General features: G+C 39.5%; 2 protein-coding genes across 2 annotated transcripts; one reads left to right on the top strand and one right to left on the bottom strand.

Moving 5' to 3' along the window:
- The first annotated feature begins 1,721 nt into the window (after positions 1–1,721).
- LOC6569271 (homeotic protein female sterile) lies at positions 1,722–3,868 on the top strand. The gene is made up of 4 exons (XM_001995734.2): positions 1,722–1,934; positions 2,241–2,667; positions 3,331–3,483; positions 3,674–3,868. The coding sequence occupies exons 1-4, from the start codon at positions 1,740–1,742 to the stop codon at positions 3,820–3,822; spliced, it is 924 nt and encodes a 307-aa protein (XP_001995770.2). The 5' UTR covers positions 1,722–1,739; the 3' UTR covers positions 3,823–3,868.
- Positions 3,869–6,423: 2,555 nt separating this feature from the next.
- LOC6569272 (protein giant) lies at positions 6,424–8,003 on the bottom strand. Its single transcript, XM_001995735.1, has 3 exons — positions 7,952–8,003; positions 7,147–7,868; positions 6,424–7,023 (listed from the first exon to the last, which is right to left on the bottom strand). Exons 1-3 carry the CDS (start codon positions 8,001–8,003, stop codon positions 6,424–6,426), a joined length of 1,374 nt encoding a protein of 457 aa, XP_001995771.1.
- Positions 8,004–26,545: the final 18,542 nt, after the last annotated feature.

A 26,545-nucleotide genomic window follows, 5' to 3' on the forward strand; every position in this document is an offset into this window, starting at 1 on the left:
CAACTTACACATATTTTACCTTTAATGCGTACAATTAGTACATGTTTTCAAGCAAACCCAGCAAAAAAACACAATAAAATTAAACATGAAACAAGAAACGGGCCTACGAGCGCAAACAACAAAGCAACAGACAAAATCAAACAACAAAAAAAAAGAAACAAAAACTTAAAAAAAAAACAGAAATAAAGATTGATAAAAAATTATATATGTGTGAGTTTTTGTATTTACGCTGAGCAGGCGCAGGAATATCGTGAAGAGGACAAGGCCAGATACCTGCAAAACTCAGAGAAAACAAACGAACTGCATTCAAGGATTATGAAGTCATCTAGAATCTAAACACTCGAAAATGTTATTATGCATTATGAAGTTCCCTTCATTCGCCAGTTCACCAGATATTAGATCATTTTTGTGGGTAACCAGAATCTATATATCCCAAGAGTGAAATCAAATAATTGATCAGCGAATATTATTCTTTTCTCCAAATACCGTTAAATTTCAATTCTTGCCAAAAAGCTTCTTCGACTCGACTTATCGATAATCAATAAGCAAAACTGAAAAGCCTTGTTTACATTTACATTCATGCTAATATTGGATATTGACAGTAATGTCAAATAAGCCATCAGATTTTTTAAAATTGCAAAATGTCATTTTGATGTAAATGTTAACATAGAAATTTTCCTTAGTTGTCATCTGCTTCTCACAAATGACAATTGATTAAATCATTTGCTTGTGAGCGGATTTAGTTTTTTCCTTACGCATTTTGCTGACTTCTGTTCTGTGTTGCAGTCTCAAGAGCAAAAACATTTAATATTATATAAGTGTATTAAATTGTAGAGCAGAAAAAGGTGCAGCTGATAAATGGTAAGTCAAACATTGCGAAAAGGAAGAAACTAAAAGCAACCAATTATCAATTCACAGTTGACAATAATTTGCTGAGGACGAGAAAGCCCCGGGCTTGTGTCTGACATTATTGAAGTTGTGATTTGATGTTTGTGGTTGGCTTTGGTTTTTGGCGTAAAATAATCACCCGAAGCATCAAAAAATTATTTGATTTTTCAAAATAATAATAAATATAATTATAAATATCCATATATCTCCATATAACATAGAACAAAAGAACTATGGCATCCAACAAACCAGGAAATAGCGTCGTCCAGCCATCGACTGTGCCGCGGTTGGATCGACCGGGACGTCGTACAAATAAACTGGACTATATCTTAAAAACGGTTATGAAGTCCTTGTGGAATCATCATTATGCGCACCCCTTTAAACAGCCGGTCAATGCAAAAAAACTAAAGCTGCCCGACTACCATAATATCATTAAACAGCCAATGGACTTGGGTACGATTAAGAAGCGATTGACGAAGAATTACTATTGGTCCGCCACGGAGGCTGTCGCCGATATAAATATGGTATTCACCAATTGTTACCTGTACCATGAGCCCACTGAGGATGTTATCGGTAGGGCCAAAGCGCTCGAGATTGTCTTTCTGCAGGCAATCAAAGATATGCCCAAGGAGGAGCTCGAACTGGAGTCCGTCGCGGTCAAGCGGGGCAACAAAAATCAATGCGCACCGACCGCCCCTAAAAGAGCAGCATCTGCGGCGGCAGCGATGACAGCGACAGCAACAACGACAGGAAGATCATCCGAATCCTCCAGGGCACAAAAGCTGGAGGCGCTAGCAGCAGCGACAGCCCAAGTCAAGGCAGCAGCATCAGCATCAGTAGCAGCTGCAAAAATGCTGGCAGCGGCTGTGGCAGCATTGGATGGTGATCCCATCATGGTCATCCAGCCGACTCTGAATAGTATGGGTCCAAATGCCATCCAGCCCGTCCAGCAGAAGGCCGTCAAACGAATTGCGGACGTGAATGCATTTGAATCGTCCATGGCCAAGGTGGCCAACACAGCAATGAGGCAGGAATCGAGTCGTCAGGTAATTACCAGGAATGATGCAAAAGTTTCTCCTTTATCGCACCACGTGGTTTTCGTGCTTACTTTTCCCATCGGCGTTAATAGTCAAGTCCATATGGCCATGTCCGCCTCTATTGTTCTTTAAATATCCATATTTGTTTCCTGTTGAATTATCCGTTAGTACGATCTGACTACTACATCATTTATATAACTACCATAGTTATCGGTCGGTCGCTTAACTTAATAATTAAATATTTTCTGTCAGCAGGTGAACTCCGCATTATATAAGCATAATAATATTTTGCTTATTATTATTTTTACTTTGCAGGGCTCGGTAGAGTTTGCGCGCGGCAACGCCTGGCCTTTACACAAGCATGTACCTCCTCTTGCCGGAAGAGCGGGTGCCGGCGGTTATGCAGGCGTTTATCCGGGCGTGGGTATTTCAGCTGGCGGTGGTAAAGCGCCCGCTAATGCACTGGCGAGCTCCCTTGGGCTCCCTGGTGTTGCGGCCAGAGCTGGCGGCTCTGGTGGCACTAGCAAAGGTACTAATAGCCAGGGACAGCGTGGAGGTAAGGGCAATGCGAATGTCAATGCCGGCGGCAGTGGAGCACGCCCAGCGGCTGCCAATGCAACAGCGTCTGCCACAACTGGTGGAGGCACCACAAATGCCAGACGCACCGAGAACAACGGCAATAATGCCAGCAACGCCGGTGCTGGAGTTGGTGGCTCCGAGAATGTTGTTAATATGATGTCAGGTGAGACGCGTACGCAGCTTCTAATCTACACACCCACACGCATGCACTTACTATCATTTGGAAGTGATTTTAGAGTTGCACTGTTGAAAATGTCCACAAATGTGATATGAAATGATAGAAATTCAATTGTCTTATTTGAGCATAGAGAGAGGGAGATGATGGTGGCTTATTGTATGCACTCAAACCCAAGGGGACAACTCTAGAATGTGTCCGATTACTTGCGTCTACTCAGACCCAGATGGTTATCTGGAAGCATAAATAGAAGACAACATGATCAATGCTATATATCAGGATATATTCAAATTGTGTCTGTTTTTACTACTGGGAATCGATCGCGAATCTTGATCTGCGTGTGGTAGGCGCGAACTGCTTTTCCAAATGATGCACTGTAACTGCTGACCAAGAATGAAGGGGTCGAAGTCGCTTCCCTTTGCCCTTTAACTCATGTTCCGTTGGGTTTAAGTGCACACAATCCATCCAATGCCATCTCCTTCCTCATCGACGATCAATCAATGAGGCTTTGGCTATGTCCAGATGTGGTCATGTTTAGCAGAAGACAATGTTGAATTTCTGCCAGGTAAATATATTAACTCCTCCTTCTCTTTCTCTGCTCCGCTTCATCCTGCTCCGCAATCGATGTCGTTTACGTCGTGTGACACACAGTTCAGCAAAAGCGATATTTGGGGTTCATCGCTCAGAATCGAGGCCCAACTCAGAGCCACTCGGTTGAGGATGAGCCGCAGCTTGACAATGTCACGCTAAATCCGGAGACGCTGATAAGACACTATGTGACGTCGTCTTTGGCCAAAAAAACACGTAAGTTTGTTGTAAGTTTGTAACTAAACCTTGAGACCACATCAGCAACTCCATTTGTTTCGGTATGCAAATAAACAATCTGGTTGGGACGAGGGTTGTGATACAAGTGAATTTTCTATTATGAACTTTATGTTTGAATTAATAATAATAACAATAATGTAATAATGTCATACTCTTGCTTCTCTTGCAGATCGGAAAACATCGAGCAAAGTGAAGGCTATGCAGCCTGTGCAGCAGCCTGGGCAGTCTATGCAGCAGGCTGTGCAGCCAGCGAATCCTGTTTCGTCCAGTTCAAGTCCCAGCGATTCATCGTCGTCAAGTTCGAGTGATAGCAGCTAGAGTGACACTGAAACAGCTTAGGACGCCGTTGTATTTGTTTCCATATTTCTTTCTTACGTATATATATATATATATATATATATATATCTAAATGTGAAACGAAATATTTTTAAATAAAAAATACACGGAAAAGAAACGAATAACAAGCAAGCGATATTTACGAATTAGACAGAGATAGACGTCGCTTTTAGAATAGTGCTGTTTTTTTTCATAATAGCACTGATTTTAATGTAATTTCGCAGTTTAAAAAATACTTATACCTGAATAAACGATTTTTATGACTAATCTGTTGTTATACTTTGATACCGAAGAAATCACAACAACAACAACAAAATCAAGAAAAGCATCGCGGGGAACCACAGCATGGAGAAAAGCACCAGCAACAAAAACCGACAGCAAAATCAAAAACTTGTTGCATTTGCAAGCGTATCGATAGGCAAGTATCGTATACCACCACCAAAAGGGAAAAAAGGGAGACATTGCTGAAAAAGGGAAGCAAGCTGGCAGGGTCAGCGAGATCAGCGTTGCTTGTGGTGGCATTTTCCGCGAGGTGGCGTGTTGTGGGTTAGGTCATGTTCCGTGGCGCGTAGATTTGTTTGTGCCGTGCAAACAAAGGTTGGAGTGTCTTTAGGAGTGCTTTAACCCTCCGTTATACTTTAGGCTTTGTGGAGTCCAATTCGGCGTAAGTGTGTCTGTTTAAATAATTGTTGTGCTGTTTTAATTTTGTGGTTTATGTTCAGATGGCCGACGGCAGGTCACGCCGCAAGTTTATAATTTATGTTATATATAATTTGCTTGGCGACCAAAAACTCGTCTGAAGTTGAAAGGGAAGGGAAGGAAAGGGAAGAACACATGTAAAAATCAAAACCATGCCCTGTCGAGTGCAAGACGACTGCGCGTATGTGATCAGAGCCAAACAATCATACATTGTGTCGAACCCGAATTCAGCGCGCAGGTCGCAGTGCTCTAGCGCATCCATTCCTCATTCAGAATATTTAAGTAAATGTTGTATGTATTTGAATGTTATGTTAAGTAATTTGTATATCTATTCGTTATTCATGTTCATATATTTATTTATCCACATATTTATTAATAAGTTAAATATTTAAGTACCATTGTTCTTCAACAAAATCCGGCGTCCGGATTTTTGCCAAATTGGGGAAACAATTTTTGCGTCAAAATACACGGAATACTTATATTGGAGCTCTAATAGGGTAGGATAGGGATTGAGGGCCGTCTAAAGTAATAATCATATTGGTTCGAATTTTGTTTTGGTTTCATCGGATTTGGCAAGATTCCCGATTTAAATTCAAAATTGAATAGCCGTTGCAGCACACAACGCTACCTAGCGGCGTATTTTGTAACTACCCACCTCTGGGAATGCTGAGCTAGCCGAGGTTGCCCACTGTGAAACACTGGACGTGTTATAAACTACAAGGAAAATATGATGAGCGTTGACAAAACAGCATGGCAAAGCTAGCAATATAACAACAACAACCAACAACAATCAACAACCAACATCAACAACAAAACAACGACAACAATTGTTAAACATAAGCAATGTTCTAAGTAATTACGATGACAATTACGATTACAATTAGTAACTACATTGACTCTACTACATACATAGGAATACATATGTACGTACATCCAATTAGAGAGTGGACAGATATGCATGTGTGACGTATTATGCATAAGATGTAGCACACACAGACACACACGCACTCACTCGCACACATACTTTTTGAGGTACATATTCTTATAGATTTCCAAAGGACATGATGCTTTAGAATCGCAATAACCTGTTATAATTGTCCGCAAGGATATGAGCAATTTATGAGCAATTTTGAGTTTCAAAATAAGAATCGGCCGACGTAGGACTATCCGCGGTAAACCGATAATCTTAATTACCACGGATTTTTTATTTTACTCATAAATGTTGACTTGACCCGCTGTGTTATTAAATGGCAATTTGTTTTTGAACACGCGAAATCCTGTAATGCGAATCAATAGTCCATTCACGTGTGATTAAGGATATGGTAGAGCTATGGCATAAAAACGGTATCGGTATCATTATGCTCGTGCAAAAAAATGGGGACTACTTTTAGGGGTACACTGAAAATCCTTTTTTAATGACGGCATCTAGGATATATGTGATACAAGCGAAAAGCGGCGCTTAGTTGTAATTTTGTTTTATTATTACACTTATAGATATGAAAAGAATATGTCGCTTACATGCAAATAATTATATAGGTATACATATTAATTAACTGGTGAGATTTGTGCGAGAATCGCGTTTAAGACTACATTTTACTACAAATAACGTATATTACGTATACGCGGCGTTGTACATCTTAACTTCAAAGTACTTAAAATACTTGTAAAAAAAAAAAAATAATACTCTTAAAATATAGTGTAGGTGTATGTGTGTGTGTGTATGAGTGCGTGTGTTTAAGAGAAACAGATCGAAAGTATTCACAGATAAGCTGCCCCTCCTCATCAAAAAGAAAGAATTGAAAAGTCTGAAAGAAATTTGCAGGCGTTCAACGCAACAATCGATGCTAATCGGTTATCGATATACTCGAGCACTTTTATCGTTGCCTAAACGGTTACTTTTGCTGTGAAGGCAGCCAGCTGCGCCTTTAGCGCATCAATTTGGCACAACAACTCAATATTCTGACGCTCCAGATATGCGGCCCTTATAGCGATCTCATCCTCCTTGATGCGACGACGATCGCGCGATTTTTTCGCGGCAGCATTATTCTTGCGCCGTCGCTCATAGTAGGCGGCATCCTTGACTTGGCCAGCAACTGCAGCAGCAGCAGCAATGGCACCTCCAACGCCACCTTGTACCGCTCCTGTCAACTTGTCGTAGTTACCCGCCTGTGAATCGCAATCGCTGGACTCCTCGGCGCGATCGGCCCGATCCTCGCTCTCGCTGTTGTTTGTCGAGGAGCTGCCTTCGTTAACGCTGCCGCTCCTCGAGTTAGTGCGTCGCATTTTCGGATTCGTTACAGTGCGTGCACCGCCATTCGAGCTGCGTATTTGCTCGAGTACACGCTTCCGGTATTCCGTATAGCGTTCCACGCGCGGATTATCCAGCAGAACATCGGTTGCGGCGAAATTCGCTGCAATCACAAGCGGATCACGTGGAAAGGCTTTAAACGGACGCGTTTGCTTCATCGCATCGGATGTGCTGGGCTGTGTTCCAACTGCTGTTGCTGCTGTACTGCTGGTGGGCGTGGTGTTGTGGCAATTGTTGTTGCTCTTATTGCCGACTGTTGTTGTTGCCGCTGTTGCAGCGACTGTCGTTCCTACTGATGCTGTTGCTGCTGTTCCTGCTGTTGGTGGTGGCGATTGTGGCGCCTCAAGCACATCAATTTGCATGGTGCTGGCATTGCTGGCGGGTCGCGATTGGATTGCAGCAGCGGCAGCAGCTGCTGCCGAGGCAGCGGCAAACGATTGCAGCAAGCTGGCAGTACTGTTGCTGCTGCTGTGGCAATTGTTGGACTTGATTGCTGCTGCTGCCACTGTGTGCTCCTGTTTAATATTGGCGCCGTAGTATAGCGCTGGATAAAGCGTTGCCAGTTGCTGCTGCTGTTGTTGCTGTTGATGTTGCTGATGCTGTGCAGCTACTGCTGCTTGTGCAGAGTAGAGCAGATTGCTGGGTATGGTTGCTGTTGGGGAGGCGGCGGGTGAGCCGCTGCCGTAACTGTAATTGGTCTGATAGGGCGAGGGCGTCTTCCTTGGCGTTTCCACGCTGTCACAGCGACGCGATAAGTCCAGCACCTCAGCGACGGCAGCAACGGATTGCTGCTGCTGCTGTTGTTGTTGTTGTTGACTGAGCGATAGCAACTGTTGCTGATAGGCATAGGCGGCATACAAATCCATTTTGGGCAGCGATAAATGCTGTTGCTGCTGCTGTTGCTGATGTTGGTGTAAATGATGTTGCTGCTGCTGGAGCTGATATTGCTGTTGTTGCTGCTGCTGCTGCTGCTGCTGATGATGGTGATGATGATGATGATGATGCAGCAGCGGCTTGCGATCTACAGAGACAATCAATGAGAGCAGAGAGAGTGTGTGTTAAAAAGAGGCGTTTACTTTGCATTGGGGGCGTGACTCAACTTACCCGTCTTCAAATCAAAGAACTGTCCACTTATGAGTTTCTCGTGCATCAACATGTTGCTGACGTTGTTGCTGTTATTCTTATTTGATGTTTAATCCAAAGAGCGTTACCCAAAAATCAACGCAAAGTGTTGTCTTGCCGCTAACGTTGTCGAACGTTGACTGATTTCAACAGCACAGTTCGACGGCCTTTTATACGCCGACGCATGCTTCATTCATTCCATTCCCGCACCCCTCGCAACAATGGACAATGCAATGGCGGCAACAGCAACAAAAGAGAGGGTACTGGTACGGGTACGGGTGCGGGTGCGGGTGCGGGCACAGGTAGCAGTTCTAACGGCAAAGGGGTTAGTTGCACACACGCACTCTTCCTCCCTCTCTCTCTCTCCCTGTCTCTCTCTCTCACACCTTCTCTCTCTCTCACCTTCTCTCTCCCTCTCTCTCTCTTACTGTTTCGCTGTTTCACTCAGTGTATGTATGTACATCAAAGGGTTTTACGAGGGTGTTTCGCTTGCTTTAGTCACATTGACCCTTTTCTCATTTTCATTTTTCTTCTCATTTCCTTTTCCTTATTTTTTTTGCATTAGTTTTATGCCATTTTTCGCGTAAATTTTTGGGTTTATTTCTTACATTGTTTTTTTTTTACAAATTTCTACAAGTAACTTTTCGTTTTTCCCTCTATTTTTTGGAAAATAGGCTTAAAGTTCTTGGGTCCGAAGTTGTTCCTAGCAATTTGTGCAAAGAAACTGAGCGAAAATTGGGTTTTCTTTTTATATAAGAATGGTTTGCTTTTAAATATTAATATACGGTATTCAGTATTAGGTCCAGTTCTCACTGGTCTGATAATAATACTCTATGTATATAGATTTAGAGTTTAGATTTGTTGAATTTCAGTGCTGATTTCCACTCACAAACTTCAAAATCTTGTTATATAATATATAATACATGAAACCTATGCATTTCTTTATTGAATTAATTTTAAGGCTTAACATTTTATTTGGTAAATATAGGTTAACTTCTGCTTAAATACGATTCAAACTAAAGATAGTTATTTCAAAATAATTTTAAGCATAAGTTGAACGGGGTTTGGCTTATGAATAAAAAAATATCAGAAAACAAGTCAAATATTTTAAAAACAGTAAAAAAATATCAAAAATGTTAGAAATCATTTTATGTGCTCTTCTTTGAAGCTGTGGATTTTAGAGATTCAAATGAGGATAGAATACAACAAATGAGATATTTATTTTATGAACTTAGTTCTAGAAACAATTGACTTAGAGCATCAGCAGCGATAAATATAGGTGCAGAAAGAGTGCGAGAGAAAGAGAGACAGAGACAGAGAGAGAGGGAGAGCGGACAGAGCTGGCTAGAGATAGGGTACTAAGGCCAAGGGTTACGAATAGTTAAATCCGTTTGTTTGCGCTTTTGTCTTTTGCAAAATCCTTTTCTGACCAGCCCAGACTTCGTTGTGTGTGTGTGTGTGTGTGTGTGTTTGCGTTTTGCGAATTTTATGCACATCTTACACAAAGTGATTGTGCGTGACAAATTATGAAAATTAGGTTGGCGAGCCTTTTCTCGCCAGTTCGCGAGTTAGCGCATCCTTTTAACCAGGCTGCCGGGAAGCTGATTCTCTGATTCTGTGATTCTGTGATCCTGCTGCGGTCCAAAATGCATTCCTGGAAGCATTCAACTTCCTGACAAGGCCAAGTCCAAGTCCAAGAGTTTCTGCCTCGTTTTTGGTGGGTTTTAATTCATGCTGCCAAGCAAGTGTCCGCATATTTATATTTTAGGCACTCATGTTTACTATACTTTCAACGTCTGAGAGCTGAGAGCTCTACACTTAACAAAACAACGACATACATGTCCTGGAGTTTTCCAGAAATCAGAGCAAACATATATTCTGCTTTTTCAACGACAATTTTTTGACTAATGCAAAGAAAGTTTCTGATGGGCTTACACTTCAATTTGCCAGAGAGAGAAAGAGAGAGAGAGAGAGACAGACAGAGAGAGAGAGAGAGAGAGAGAGAGAGAGACAGAATTTTAAAGCTAGAAATAAATAGATTATTTTCTTTCATTTATTTTTTTTAGTGTACTCTGGCTGCGCCAGAGCGTGGGATAGCGAAAATATACGGTCTAAACCTTTGTTTAACTTTACTTAACTGTTTGCCCCGTAACGGTGCTCTTTGCCGTGAAGGTTGATTTTGGGATTAAGAATATGCCTGGCACAAAAAAAAATATACAATGTCGCGACAAAGCGGAAGTGACCAACCAGCCTCAAGTGTGTAAATAGAAAAAAGATTGTATATATATGCATATATAATCTAACCAGTAAAATGATGAATTTTGTGAAATTTGTTGGGTAGTGCTGACTACCAAATACCAAATTTGCTATCGCAGTTTTTAAGATTAAGTACAAATCGCCCTCAGAGTTCATCCGGACTGTTAAGGCATATATGAATCTGAATATTTGTACTCAGTAATCGAAAAGTATATTTTCTATATAATTTGCTAAAAAAATGATTTACGTTTTAAAAAATTTGAATATTTATTGCTGCATAGCTCAATACGATCTTTCGATCTCTGAATTCAATCGGTGGTATAATTATTTATATTTTATTTTTTCCATTTTTTAATGACATTCATATGTAATAGTGTTTAACCCAGATCGTAGCTCATTCACATTTATATCAAGTACCATCGATCATTCGTAAAACATCAATTTTAATAATCTCTAAAAAAAAAACCGCGAACTTATGTTAAGCCAACTCTAATCCTACCGTAAAAATGGTGGATAAAACTAAAACACATCACCCACATACACAAAATGTATATACACACATACATAAAGGGGAGGGAAGAGAGCAGTCATTGAATTGTTGATTTACCTGCTGACCATAAAAAGTCGCGATCCTTGCCAAAGAGTTGCCAAATTCGCAGTAAAAAACCGAAACCTTACTTGGCTGCACCCAGCCGTACCGTATCGTAAAAAAGAGAATCGGAGAAGCATACATATGCCGTAAAGCAATGGAAGTTGTTACTCGTAATATAATGAGTTGGTTGTCGTTTTCTGGCCGCGGCAAACAAAGATGCAATATTTGTGCAATCCTTTACCCGGCACGACCTTGAGCGTGTTTTTTATGCTAGCTGCTGATAAAAAAACAAACTAACAATAGACAAAAGGTAAAGGCAGGTAAAGCGCTCCGAACGGGTTGCTATACATATTTCGTAAAGCATTAGCCTCTATTGCTCATTTGGTTTTTTTTTTTTATTGCATAATGGACTCTTCGGTGGAAAAAAAGTAAAACGCTCAGGTCGAAATCGATGGAATATATATATTTATATGTATATATATTTTTTTTCTGTTGGTAAGCACCTCGTAAAACGCTGGTAGTGGCGATAAAGCAAAGGGTTTGCCCGGTACCCTGTGCCTAGTTTCATTGTGAAAGCGTTTTTATAATTTCACCAAAAAAAAAGCACAAAAAAAAGGTACAAAAGAAAATCAGCGACTAATTGACTAAAAGGGGTTTTCGGTTATTGGTGCTATTCCTAGTCCTGGTATTGCTGCTGCTACATACGGTTACATACTTCGCAGAATCCACTTCAACTCCTTGGCTTTTTGCGTTTATAGTTTAATCTTTTATAGTACTTAATGTTGTAAGTAGTGTGCCCTGGCCAATCGTTGGAAATGGGTTGACTTATTATACTATCAGATCTTGTATAACCACATCATATTTTGTCCTGAAAGTTGTACCTGAAAAGTGCTAGAAACTATTTCAGAACTTTACTTAACAGTATAAATTGTGCGATTGGTGGAACTGTTATACAATAGAAGGTCCTGTCAATAGGACCTCTTGAAAATAGGAGCCAAATACTTTTGCTACACATAAACTTCATATTCTGATAATCTTCAGTTTCTACAGACATTTTAATCAAGTTTTTACATTCATCTTAACAACTAGATCTACATCTAGAACAAAACAGCATTTTTTGTTGTTGCCAAATGGATATTGAATCTTATATAACAAATGATTAAAAAGCCCTGGATTTCGAAAATCAGCTAACTTTTCATAAAACTGACTGTGGAATTAATCTTAAAATCACTTTTTGAGAGCATAAGTTTAACGTTAAAATCGAGCGAGAATCGCGTTTAATCTAGAGATGAAAACATGAGTGTTGTAAAACGTTATGGCTGCCGTTATTCTCGTGTTCTTCGAGAGTGGGGACTTATGAATTCTGTTTAGTCAATGTTGTAGACATGTATGTACATATATATGTGCACTTTGGTTCCATAAGCCTATCAAGCAAATCTGCTGAAGGTGCCTCCACAGGCTAATGAGGAAGTAATTTCAAGAGAGCAGGAGCGAGAGAGAGAGATAGAGATATCAAGAGGAAGAGCTACAGGTGCCTCGATTAATATTATGTCTTGTGTCTACTGTCTAGTGTTTAAGAAGTGTTCAAGGATTACACGTGTGCCGCTTGACGAGGCAACAAAAGCGCTCTTGTTGCTGTTTGCTATTGTTGTTGGTAAAAGACTAACCGGGCCCAAAATGCTAGACAAATTTTGTTGAGATTTTTGCAGCCGTTCACTTGTTTGTTTTCATATGCAAAATGCACAAACTGACAGTCGGGCATATGGACAGACAGGACACTTGCCGCAGGATAATGCCCATCGCAGACCGGACAAGAAAGGTGCAGATAGAGTGATGCAGATATAAGAACATGGTCCAAACACACTTCCGTCACGGAAGTATCTCAAAAATGGCAACATAATAAGAATGGGATGAGCAACAAAAACAAAAACAAAACCAAAAAATAAAAAGAAAAAAAGATAGATGAAAAAGACACAAGTTAAGTACGGTAGAAATAGCGTTCTAGCTTCCGTTCTCTGGTCAAGTAAATCCTTTAGGTAATTGTTATCCTATACTTGAATATTTGGCCCTTCGCCAATAGCAATTATGGCTCAGTCAGCAGTCATATCCAGTATGCAGTATGCATAATCCTCACAAGCAGCCAAATGGTGCTCAATTATGGCATTTCATTAATTGAGAGGTTCATTCATAAGGGAGCATTGGATCGCTGTAGATACATATATAGATAGCTGGTTAGCTGGATGACCTCTATTGATCTATAGATCTGGCCGAATAGTCAACGAGCTAAAGTATTGCATTACAATGACAAATTACCAAGGTTTTGATTACCCTAGTAAATGTCATTTGTGGCTCGGCCACAAAATCAGTGCTAATTGGTTGGGTCTAGACTCTAGACATCAATCTGATGGCTCAACGCTTGGAACTTAAAAAGAACACATTTTGTTTTATAAGCAATGAATAGATTATATTTCTAAACATTTTAAAATATTTTTCAAAGGACAGACACAAAGAAATAAACTATTGCAGAAAAAGAGGGGAAATCAAATGTCTCCTAGAGAAACTAGAAAAAGTTGTACAATTTCGTAAAGACTTTGGTCTATATTTATACTTGATATATCTTTATTAAACAAAAATTACTCAAACAAATAAATATTTATTTTCTCAAGACACCAATACAATAAAATATATGTATACGAGTATACAAATATTAGCTCAATTAAGTTTGTGCACATTCCAGTTAACTCTGTATAAATTCAATTATTATTTTTTAACAAAGCAATTCAGAAAATTAAAATTAAACTGGGCAAATATTGTTTCAAATTCAATTTTATTGATAATCAGAAAAAGATGAAAGTTATCAATTGAATCGGCATTTGATTAAAACGAGACGAGCATAATGATGATCGATGCGTAAAAGGGCCACCCGAAATGTGGAAGTGATGTCGAAATATGTTGGACAAGGACATGAATAGGTGAAGTATTATTTAAATGGGCACAGCTAACTAGCTACTTCCTTACGCCAGTCGCATTGTAGTACTTGTTTGCCAACGGCGACGCCTCAGGACCAAGGGCCGACGTCCAAGGACCAAGGACCAAGGAACAGGGAATACTATGCGTAGGAGTAGCAGTTTGTGTGTGTCAACGCCCATTCGTACAAAATTGTTGGAAATGATGAACAGTACAAAAATGCAACTGAGTGCAACAAATGCAACATTTCATGGTGCATCAAAGACAAAGTCAAAGACGGGCGGAAGGAAAACGAGTGGAAAACGAGCCCTGGTACGGCTTAAACGACTGTCGATTGCGCTACACTCAGCAAGAAGAGGAAGAAGCACAAATCTCTAAAGAGTATAGCTGATTAAAAATAATGAAGAAATGCCATTACTTAGTCCTTAAAGCAAGTTTCTCGCATAGTATGAGCTGTGATATCAGTCAATTAGTTGCCATAAACTATGATAACAGTTATGGTTAAGTAATAAAACACTAGATAATCGAGAGTTGGGATAAACAATATTCTTAATAACGATACACAATATAGGCAAAGAAGAGTTGAGGTTAAGAAACTAAATTCAAATAAGTAAAATTAATTTCAACCATATATGGACTACCGTTAAGTAGTCCTGAGAGTGCTAAAGAGCCGCACATTGTAGCGCATTTACGGTTGGATTTGGATGAGAGCAAACGTTCATTTTGCATGCATCATTCGTTTTGATGAACTGTCAACGTTTAACGGCATTGTCTCGCTGGCCAAATGTGTGAGAACCCTTCGAGCGCAATGCACAGAGAGAGAGAGAGACATTAATGTGTGGGTTGCGAGGGTACAGTTATACAGCTATGCCTATAGCTGTATATGTATGATTGTATGTGCGTATGTGTGTACATATTACAATTGCAATTGCAACTGTAACGGTTCAAAATCAAATAATAATAATAACTCAACACACACAGGCGACACACAGGCACAGACACAGATACAGATACAGGACAGACAGACGCATGTCAAAAAGAGTGTCAGTTGTGCCCCTCATCTTCCCCCTACCTCTCCCCCTCCCACCATCACATGATGCCCAGACCCTTTCATAATGCCCCGTTGTGGCAGCCCTTTTTATTTCCATAGAGCTCACTTAATTTTATGCATTTTGGCGTTGATTAGCTGCCAGCAGCCATTGTCATAAAGACATAAACCGTTAGCCACACAGCACCACATATAAAAGAAAACTAAGAGATACAAAGAGCGCGCGCGAGAGAGAGAGAGAGAGAGAGAGAGAGAGAGAGAGAGAGAGGGAGGGAGAGTGAGTTAATCAAATCAAGGCCCATGGGCACGTAAAGAGTTATATTGAGTAGTTTTATGAAGCGTACGAAATATTGAAACGGAATATATTTTCTGGGTCCATCTATCGATCAAGAAGCGGTTCAGCAAAAACCTTTAACACCTTTTCACAGCACATTGTTGTCAACGCAAAGCCGCCTTCAAAACCCCGTTACAAAAAGGAGTATAAGCCGGCATCTACACTCGGAGAAAAATAACATTGTTAGTACTTGCAGCAAAAATGTGTTCGAAATCCGACCAATGTCAATTAAAAACTTACTTCAATATATACTTGGATTCAATTACGATTTTAAAATTAAAAACTGAAGCGTTTGAAGCTTATTTTTATTTATTTATTTTTCATTTTTTATTGTTTAAGACTGTTGCTGCATTAGTTTGAGAAGATGTATTTCCTTAATCAAAAACTTGATTACTTAAAAGTCAAATTTGATATCAAACTTCACACGAATTAAGTCAACTTAAGTTCAGATTTTTAAATTCAGCATGTTTTAGACGAAGTAAAAACAAAATAATAAAAAAATTGAGTTCAGTTTTTATTTAAGTTGATTTAACACGTTTGGTTCGTTTGTGTTTTTGTTTAACTTGAAAACAGAGTTTTTCTCAGAGTGTACTAGTGGCACTTGGACACTTTTAGACTTTTACAGTTTGTGAGTGCCTTTTGTTGTTGGCCCAAAACAATTGCTGTCAAAATGAGAAGCATCTAACCGTGCGACATTGCGAGCCCTTTGCTGTCCTTTTAGCCTTTTAGTCTATTTTTTTTTTTTGCGGTAATTGTGTCAATTGTCAATTCGCACGATCTTCATCTTATGCGGAAGAGCAGCGATAGAATCGGCAAAGTTGTGAATAAGGAATAAGGATAAAATGTTAAGTCCGGATTCCGCAGACCCATCACCGTAGACCGTTTACCGTTCCGCATAACTCTTTTTGTTGAACATTATTTTGGGCTGACTCTTCGCCAGCATTTGGTCGTAATATGAGCATTTAACCCTCTAAAGCCGCCTTGCCTTTTGTCCAAGTCGAATTGAGTTCCGTTCCGAGTTCCGTTCCGTTTTCGCATCGTCTTCCATTTTCTTCTTTTTTCCCATGAAACTTAAAACGGTGCTCTAGCCGTGTAACTGAAATCCATCGGATTAAAGGATCGTAAAGCGGTTTAAGCCTTTTGTCACTCGAGTTTTGTAGGTGGCCATGTGTGCGTCGGTATCAAAACAACTCTTGAGCATTGTTCGCACCAAAATTCTTTGCAAAATAATATGCACGAAAAAAAAAAACACCAAGAAGAAGTAGAAATATCATTTGATAATAAATATTCGGCTAGTTGGCTCTCTGCTACTCTGCGACTAAGTTCGTGGAAGCAAGTCCAATGCAAATATTTATGCAACGTTTTTGGGTCGGAGCTCTAGGGACGACTTTCGACTGGGCGACAAGTTAATCTCGCATAATATTACGTGAAGATGCCGCGCAGTAATCTCTGCACAAGTGCGTGGCGATCCACAGAATCCAAATCTGGCTTAGTCCACCGACTTAGGCGTTTATTTAAGCTTCTCTTCCTCTCTCTCTCTATCTATATTTTTCCGTCTCACTATTTCTTTGGCCCTTGCACGATTAGCGTCACAAAGCCAAACAACAAAGTTGAGCCTCGAGTTGTTAGTACTTTAGAATAAGCTTTTCTCACCATAAGCATGAGAGATCTTTCACATTGTAAAGTAGACCGATCATTTTACTTTAGAAGGCACCAAAAAGCTTGAATCAAATACAATTTTTGTACTTACTTCGAGTGTACAACTTTTTTCGAAACTACTCTCACTGATAAACAGCAGTAAATCTGTTGGGAATGTTCTTGAATCATTCTTGATGCTAAATATGAATAAAGATGCAAAGTATTCAATCAAGTTTTACTTTGAGTTGCGCTCAGAACTGATTTAACTTGAGTAGATTAAAAAAAATATATAAATTAATTATCTTACTTCAATTACTTCAACTGCCAATCCTTTTAGAATGGGAACAATCATACTTAGTTTATTATTAAATTTAGGATCTTCCGGATTACAAAATAACCTTAATGAAGTCTTACTTTCATACCGTGAGCTAAGAGTTTCGACCATGGCCGGATTTCGTCAATTTTTCCAAAACATTTGTCTACAAACTACACCATGTTGCTGGAGATTGCTGGAGGCGACACCATTTGCCAGAGCAACACCAACCACAACCAAATGATTGCGCCATTTTGCGTCAAATTGATCGTAAATGGAATATCGTAAGTCGGCCGAGTCGCAATCAAATGAAATGCTGAACCAATCAGCGTCGTTCCAGCAGACAACAAGAATCCGAATGCTAAGAAGAAGCAGCCGAACAACCACCACTTTAACTTCATTTTGTGTAAAACTCGAAAACCAGTTTCAGCTGGGAACTTCATTAAAGATATGCGAATCGACGAGCGTTTTAACGAGGGAGCGGAAGGGGGGGCTTAGTGAAAATGTGACAGCTGTGCCAGCTGACCCTCACTTGTGGGTGTATCGCCGTCCCTCTCTCTCTCTCTTTCCGTCTCTCTCTCTCTCTCTCTCTCTCTCTCTCTACCTCTCTCGCTGTCTGTGTTCTGTTAGCGTGTATGGTTGTGGGGCATTTAATAAATAAATAGGCAGCGACAGCGACAACGCATCACAACGCTGGCATTTTCTTTATTATTAGAACCAGTCCGAGAGCTTACACTTAGAAAAATATATGTGCCCTAGAATTTTGTATGAAATGATCCATTAATAATGGGAAATAAAAGTCTAAAAGTCAGAGGGAAGCAACGCCCATCCCATAAAGTATTTATAGATATATATATAGCATCAATAGCCGAACCGACTTAGCCATTCTAGACTCGATTACAAGATCTAGTGACTTTAAATTTGCAGATAAAGTTTATGTAGAGTTATCGATATCGATAGTCATCGATCTGCCATACCAATTGAAGACACAGTCCAATTGTTATATAATGTATCCGTAAATTATCAATTATTCATCAACAGATCCAACTGTATAAATTTCATTAAAACCAGATACGAAACGCAGATAACTTCAACAAATCAAAATGTTCGTTGTTTTTTGCCAAGTGCAGCCCCGACCCAGTTATCCAAAAACCCGAAACGGCAAAGCGTTGGGAGGGGGCGGGAGGAAGGGAGGAGGAGAAAAAAAGGGTTGCTGCTGTTGCTTAATGATAACAAACCGGATGGCCGTGTCATGATTAGAAGGGGCGCAATGCTGACCACTGTTTTGGTCACTTTTGGCAATTTCCCAAGCAATTGTTGTCAATTCCCATTCCCAACCCTGGCACCCTTCTTTAACTCGCTTGCATTAGGCCCGCAGCGGAGTTGTGGTTGTGGTTGTGACTGTGGGGCTGGGGCTGTAGTTGTGGTTATGTTATTGGGGTTTTGGGCAACTCCGTCTTCTTCTTGCGGTTGACCTTTTGTTGTCTGCGTGCAACGCATTCATCAATTTGACGCGTTGACACATTTATAGCGCAGACATCCATTGAATTAGGTTGCCCCACACTCAAGCCTACACCCACAACCACAACCTCACACACACACACACACAAACACAAACACAAATACATACCCACACCAGCAACCACAACCCCCAAAAAGAAACAGGAAGCAGGACTTGGGCCAATCGATTTGGTGTGCAGACATGTCTGCTATCCCATAGACAGCATAGAGCACTGTGGGCCGCTTTGTGATACATATATTTATAGACAATTCCAGAAAGAAATCAAAGAAATCTTCAATACAGAAGGATACACATACTCAAGAGTCTTACTTGAAATACATATATTTGTTAACTCAAAATGAATCCAAGTAAAGCTGTGCCGGTAATAGTCACAGTCAGGTGTGATTGTTCCCACTGAAAATCGGTTCAATTTTGACAAAGTTATGGCAGTGTAACCATAAAAAGAGATAGCAAGTGTACAATTGAACAAGATAGAAAGCACTGGTCGACATAGCTGCACGAGCAGATATCGTAGCCAATTGCAGTTTATTCAATGCGATTCTGATACGATCTTGCTATCAGAAATCGATAAATATCGATATTCGTGAAACGGCGACAGTTATCAAAATACACTTCGTGGAATATGAAAACTTATATTCCAAATTAAAAGTCGCTAGTCGCTAGAAGATCGAGATCGAACATGCTGCTTTCTAGCTAATCACACACTCTTGCAAAATACAGCAAAGAGGCAGAGAGACAGAGAGAGAGGGTGAGAGAGAGAGAGAGAAAGATCTTGAAATATACATATTTGTCAATAAGCTAGAAATTCGAGAACGCTTTGAGGTTTTGAGGCACATATTATACGATAATCGATTGCGGGGCTGATTTCTTTCTTTTTGTTGCTGTTGTTGTCGTTGTTGTGTGCCAAAACAAGTGGAATTGATGCGGTTGATGACGGCCATAAGGCATAAGACGGAGCATTCTTTAGGCGGACCTGGGTCCGCACTTCCTGCCCATCCTTTTGCCCCTTCTTATCTTGTTGTCATTATCAAGAGCAATGGGCATTTGTTCGTTGTGTTTGCCAAACAGTGCAGTGAGGCGTATCAGCTGCTTCAACCAGCAAGAGAGAAGAAGCAGATGGAGAAAACAAAAACAAAAACAAAAAAAAAAAAAACAAGAAAAAAAGAGTTTCCATTTCGGTCATTCAAGAAATTGGACTGTGGCGGACAGATCTCGAACCATGTCCATTGTACATTGTGTCAGCATGTCAACAAGGATAATTAGTACGGGGATCTCTCCAGGGCAGGCACAAAAGCGCGACTGTACCTCCGTCTTGCTAATGATCATTGGTTCCGGTCTGGCGCAGCGCTTAGCTACTTCATTGATTAATGAACTTTCCATTTCCATATCCATTTGCATTTGCATTTGGCATTTGCCAACTAACAAATCTGTTCGTTTCATGTTGCGTTCACTGTCATACGAGAGGCGCTCAATTAGTGGAAAGAAAGACGCTCCTATAAATTGGTACTGGGTATTTGGTATTGGGTTCTTGGGTTAGGGTTTTAAGGTCTTTAGGACCACTTGCTGTGGAATTGTTTTTCGGACACACTATCCGCTATCGGCTGTCACTAATTGTTGAGTCCCTTACACTCCACAAAGCCAAAAAAAAGAGGCATGGTTTTAAATACATTTTTGTAGTTAAGTGCAAGTCGATTTCAAAATCGTTTAGCATCATAATGGACATTATTCAATTTATATAGCTGTGATTTATAAGCATTAGTATACCATGAAACGGTCAAATAACTAAATTTCATTATTTTTTCAAACTGAACGATTGTTCTCATGAGAGCTGTTTGATATAGTAGTCCGATGTTGCTAAAACTTGGTTAGGAGTACAAAAAAATTCATATTTACTAGAAAAAAGGTCTTTCCTTTGGTAGCTATATGATATGGTTGTCCGATGTCAATGCTTTTTTGTCCAAAATGTAAGGAACATAATAACATGCGTAAGTTTGGTTTGGATATTTTGGTAAACAACCGAAGTATTCATTATTCGACCGACTGTTTACCTATATGATATAGTGATCCGATCCGTCCGGTTACGACATACATGTATGTACTGCCTACAGCTATGAGAGCTATATAATGACAAATTTTGTACTGTTTACTCTGATGAAGTCCGTTACGATCGCAGTCCGATTTTCTTATATACATATACATCTATAAATAGTGTGCTACTCATATGGAGTTGAGTCCATATCACACCGAGACGCATGAACAAAAAAGGCCAACTCATGCTTAAGTGGAAGGCAGCTTAATGAACCACGGTCGCTGTGTCCAGTCTGTTCAGCAGCTGAAAACCATACAACATATGTGTGTGTGTGTGTGTGTGTGTGTGTGGCGATGTGTCCAGTTCAGTGAAAGGATTCGGATTCGGATTCAGATGCGGATTCGGGCATAGAATAAACAAACGCCACACACACACACACACAGATACACACACATATCCTCATTAATCTCGAGGGGGCGTATTCGATGCCTCGCGCACGCGCCTGAATGAAGACTCTCAGGGATTGGGAATGGGTTTGGGAATGGGTTTGGGCATGGGTATGGCTCTGTACGGCACTAATACACAACATATTGCAACTTTATGTAGGGAAAATGTGAACCGAGTTGGCAAGGGATTTGAGAAAAACATAAGTAAATATGCATATGTGACTTGGGGTCACTATTGTATTGTGTTTTATTATTTTTTTTTAATGTGAATGAAAACAGTTTCCGATTTTGTCGAAACTACACTCAAAGAAAAACGTCATTAGTACAAGAATATTAGTAGAATTCAATCTTCATATCCAAATCGAAGAATAAAGATTTGGATTATTTCAAATAAAAGTCAAAACATTTTAGTTCTCATTGAGACAAGCTGATTTCGTTGCTTTTGTTCTCAAGCTATTTCAGAACTTGATCACTTCATATGACAACTATAAATATCTCACTCCAAGTTATCAAGTTTCCTCATCCAAATCGAAGAATACAGATTCAAGGTACATCACATGAAAGTCAAAACATTTTAGTTCTCAATGAGTTAAGCTGAGTTTTGAGTTTTCATAGCTTCAATAAAAGTAAAAATATTCAAATGCTCAGTTCGTTTTTCTGAGTGTACCGAGCAACGAGTTATTAAGTGGGCACGTGTTTCTTGGCCTCCTGGACACACAGACGATGAAAACGATTTGTTTTTCTATGTTGAGGCAGACAGGGTCCATCATTGGAAATTTACGGGCTGCATGCGCCGTTTGTTTTTGTCAAAATAAGTATTGTGTTATTATTTGCTTAAGCGCAAAGTTTATGTTCTCGTCCTCGTCCTCGTCCTCGTCCTCGTCCTTGTCCACATCGTATTTTTATTCTTCTTGGGAAACCACATAATACAGGCGCCAATCGACTTGTGGTCGAATCCTTTTGCCTCCTAAGCATTTACAGCTGCACAACGGAAGTGTTTTGTGGTCGACTCAATAATAATAATAATATTATTATTATTATTATTATTATTGACGTCGTCAGTTGTACAGCATATGCATATGCATATAGTTATGTGATATATGATCCAAGAGGAACTAAACTGCTTAAGCCTTCTATTTGATGTGATATATCCAAGTTCGCTTCAGCTCCAAATTCAAAGATGAGGATTAGAAATAAAATAAACTAGGATCAGCAATAACACTTTGTATTTACAAGCTGGGTTCAGGGCTCTCCTCGTCGAACTGTCTCAACCTGTTGTCAATAGAAACGCTTTGCCCTTCATTGACCATTCCAGGCTAACTTATTATCTAAATATAATGTGGGCATCTTTAGAGATTTGACACTTCTGTATATAATCAAAAAATGTTGAAGGTTGATCAAAAGTAAAAGTCTCCGTTTTTAAATATTCTACTGGCATAAGTTGATCAAAACTACGCAATGCCTTTTTTGAGCACAGATTAACGCCTACAGTTACACTACATTTAAATTCATTCAATAACAAGATAAATATATCAAGTGCATAATTAATTGAAGAAGTATTATGTAACTGGGAATAATAAAAAAATACAGCGTAGGGTCATTAAAAAAGAAACCGCGCACCTTTTGTAGAGCTCGAATGTCTTTTGTGTTGGCTGCGGGTTCTGTGGTTCCAAGATGTTTGCATAAGCTAATTGCATTTGAAAGAAAAAGAAAGACCGACAGAGAGAGAGAGAGAGAGAGAGATCGGAATTGCTTTGTAGGTCAGTCAGCAGGTCAGGTCAGGTCAGGTCAGATCAGATCAGCAGCAGCAAATTGATGCCCTGGTTTCAGTAGTTCATTTCTAGCTGGCTGTGGATTAAACTAATTTTTAAATAGAATTTCAAGGTAGTCGGTTCACACGTTCCCATTTTGGCCCAGAGGAGTTTGCTGTGGGCGTGTGCGTGCCCAGGATTTCACACGACGACGAGGTCCGGGAGATCAAGACATGCATATAGGTTTGTCAGCATGACGAAAGGTAAATTTTGTAAACAATTGTGCTAATTAAGCCAGCCCAATAAAAATCGGCTCACGGCGTAAGCGAAATAGAGAGCGAGATGTGTGTAGAGGTACGGTCAACCAGGTCGCGCACTTGAACTAAATCCGGTAGCTTAAACGAGTTAAAGGAACTTGAACGGAACTTAATCCCATAAATTTGGGAAAAATACAAATTTTAATCAGGTTAATTCGTTTGTAGCGCACTCCGCTACCCCTCAACCCGCACCCGTCATCTTCGGTGTTGCATAGGGTGGTGCAGGCGCAGGTAGTGTTTGGTGCAACACGGCGAAAGGATTAGTAGGCCAGCAACGATGGGATTATGCGTCTTTCATGGCCCCGATTATGAATGCGCGCCTGCGACATTTTAATTTAATCTCAGATTATGCAGCAGACGTCGAAGGGGAACGGGCAGGATCAGGCGCGTACTTAAGATTAGGCCAACAGTTTTGCTCGTGTATTGCCAAATATACTGGACAAAGTATGCGAGAGCAAGTTTTAATTTATTGTTATGCACGACACACAACCAACAATTCTGCAATTTCAAAAGTTTCACGTAAATCCGTAGATTACCAGAAAACCGTAACAGTAACCGTTTGCCGTACCGGCTCTACATTCAATTACCAATACCCAATTCCCGAGCCGTTGTCCGAGGCAAATTTGTATGTCGATTGAAAAATCACTTGAGCTTGTCAGCTTGTAAAATTCGAGACCAACCAAATGATCCCTTCAGATTATCAGCTCTACATTTTACGACTAGGTCGCTAGATCGCTGATCAAGCCTCCGGGCGCGATTTTGCCTCCAAGCGAACTAGATCAAATTAGATCATTTGGATTACCAGATCAACAAAATGGTCTCGCTCACGATCGCCATGCACCATCGAGATGATTAGCTGACAAGCCAATGAACGAACCCTCGCAAAGTTATGTTCACCAGATTAGTAAAACTGTAATAATAACGATTTGCTAAATACCACCACACTCACCAAAAAAAAAACCAAAATTGCCCTGAAATATACGAAAAACAGATATCTTAAAATTTGAATGGATTTTTTTCTAGTTTTCTGAAATGTATTTCTTGATAATAATAAAAATATTTCCAAAAAGTAGAAATGCAAACCATTAATTTTAAGATATCATCCCTGAAATTTAGAAAGGAGTAATGAGAAAATAAATTCAAATTATTTAAACTAGCTTAAGTATTTTTGTGTATTATTATATTAATTATAATTAATTTTGTGTAATATTAATGAAATATAATGAAAATACAACATTTTTCTAAGCTTTATTAATAATATTGTGTGTACATTAGAAAAAAATACACTGGACATAGAAATACTTTTTGTAAATTGTATAAATATGTAAATGTAGAAAAACGCTGGTTCCTATAAAGACACGACTCCATATGTTTTAGAAATATACTTATTGAATAATAAGGTCAGCCACCCTTGGCAACAGTATGGCAATTATCTAAAATTCAAGTCGATTTTTTTGTTAGTGATATAAATTTACGTGATTTCTTAACCTTTAAAACTTTCCTTAAGATCTCGGACACATTTTAATTATTTTTATTACCAAGCCGTGTTATAATTCTGAGCTGATTTTATTGCTTAAAATATCAGTGTTCATTTATTATATATTATCCTTAACAAATCTTTAAGATTGATAGAGTTTCCAGCAGCATACATTGATTTCTAAACTTACGATATTCAAGTCAAACTGGAAATGTTCTTCAGGTTAAAACTCATTGATAGAATGCTATGTGGGTATAGCCAAATGCTTGTTCTGATAGTGGAGGAACCAAAGGCAGATTGTCAAACAGTTTTGTTTAATTTTAGACACGTGCTCCCGGGTCTTTTTTTTTGGGGTGATTTGTTGCATGAATATGATGGGCATGAAATCGCAACCCCTTTTCATATGCGGCAATTTCAACCCCCTCGTTTGCAGAGCAACCCTTGTTTAAAACCACAAAATGGAGTTACGAACTGAAATTTGATTTCCAAATACAAATGGCGTTTGATTTTTTTCTGCCTTTTCCCTTTTCATGGACTAAGCTCCATTCCATGGGGAATGCCTTATTAATTGGAATGGAAAAGTAGGCTGAAAACAATAGAGCCAAACAAGAGAAGAACGATCTAATTGCCTTGTACATTGTATTCTATGTTTCTCTATTTTTTTTTACAAGAATAGATGTCAAGTCTAATAATGATGCATAACCCGGGGAGACAAGTGTTAAAGATGCGGCAACCCAGATAATCCGCAACAAACTGTACAACATAATTTTCTTGTAATTTGCTTGAAAGAATGCCAGAGTACTCCCTAAAAAAGAAAACCTGAACACAAAAAAAATAGAGATCAAGACTTGGCATTCAGCTGAAATGTGAAGAGATCTCGACGAGAGATGGCCAACAAACAACGGGCGGGCGTTAACCACACAAAAGGTTCGATCGTGTGCCCTACAGCAGCCACTTGTGTGTGTGTGTGTGTGTGTGTGTGTGTGTGTGTGTGTGTGTGTGTGTGTGTGTGTGTGTGTGCGTGTATTTGTGTTCAATTGATTCTCTTTAGTCGTACCTTGGCCACGTGCAGCGCACACTCCAATGGCCAGGTGAGAATCTTTGGGTATCTTTGGTGCACTTCTGTTCGATTTCAACCCCTTATTTTAAGGGTTGAAATACCCTCCGATTCGCCACCTTGATCAATTGGTGACATATCTGTTAACTGCGAATCGTTTTGATTTTCAAATTTTTGTTTGCTCATCGCCATAATCCTTCATGTTTGAGGCGGCACGATCGCCAGTTTGTTCAGATCGCATGCCAAGCGTTTGTCGAGCACGTGTCCCAAATTTGACTTGGCCGCTGGTTTATGTTCAGTCAACTTATTCACTATCCAAGGCAAGTTAAACGGTAATCATTATACATAATGGTTTGGTTTGCATGATCCGTTCTCATCTGCAGAAACTTCAATTATGATTGTTGCCACAAACTTAAACTTACTTACCAAACATGAAGCCTACAAGAGTGCTCGAGAATAAGTACCGCCAGGTGTGATCTATTGACAATTATTAGAGGGAATATCTGGTTTTATTTTTGGCAAGGTAATGTCCAAATGTCAAAGCTTTTGTTAAGCAATTGTTTAAACATGAATATGAAGTAGCTTCAAATCTCAAATGGGTTTTATATATAGAAAGATCATTGCTACTTGTATATTTCTAAGCAGCTGTTTAAATATTTAATCGAAATAATAGTGAAAGCATACATTAATTAGCCTTGCATAACCAGATCTCAGTCTACGTCGGTGGCACATTATATCAAACAAAAGCCGCACAATATAATAACAAAAACAAACTAACTGATCTATCTCGCTAGCAATAGAAAGCACAACTTTTTCTATATTTTCTTTT

This window comes from Drosophila grimshawi, unplaced genomic scaffold (genome assembly GCF_018153295.1).
Source record: "Drosophila grimshawi isolate 15287-2541.00 unplaced genomic scaffold, ASM1815329v1 contig_848, whole genome shotgun sequence".
Classification (NCBI taxonomy): Eukaryota; Metazoa; Arthropoda; class Insecta; order Diptera; family Drosophilidae; genus Drosophila; species Drosophila grimshawi.

Bases quoted from the DNA above. Each gene is read 5' to 3' on its own strand.
- LOC6569271 (XM_001995734.2), top strand. From the start codon at position 1,740: ATGCTGGCAGCGGCTGTGGCAGCATTGGATGGTGATCCCATCATGGTC. The intron at 1,935-2,240 runs GTAATTACCAGG...TTTACTTTGCAG, and splicing joins GGCAGGAATCGAGTCGTCAG to GGCTCGGTAGAGTTTGCGCG. The intron at 2,668-3,330 runs GTGAGACGCGTA...TGTGACACACAG, and splicing joins TGTTGTTAATATGATGTCAG to TTCAGCAAAAGCGATATTTG.
- LOC6569272 (XM_001995735.1), bottom strand. From the start codon at position 8,003: ATGTTGATGCACGAGAAACTCATAAGTGGACAGTTCTTTGATTTGAAG. The intron at 7,869-7,951 runs GTAAGTTGAGTC...TTGTCTCTGTAG, and splicing joins GTTCTTTGATTTGAAGACGG to ATCGCAAGCCGCTGCTGCAT. The intron at 7,024-7,146 runs GCATCAGTAGGA...GTTGGAACACAG, and splicing joins CAGCAGGAACAGCAGCAACA to CCCAGCACATCCGATGCGAT.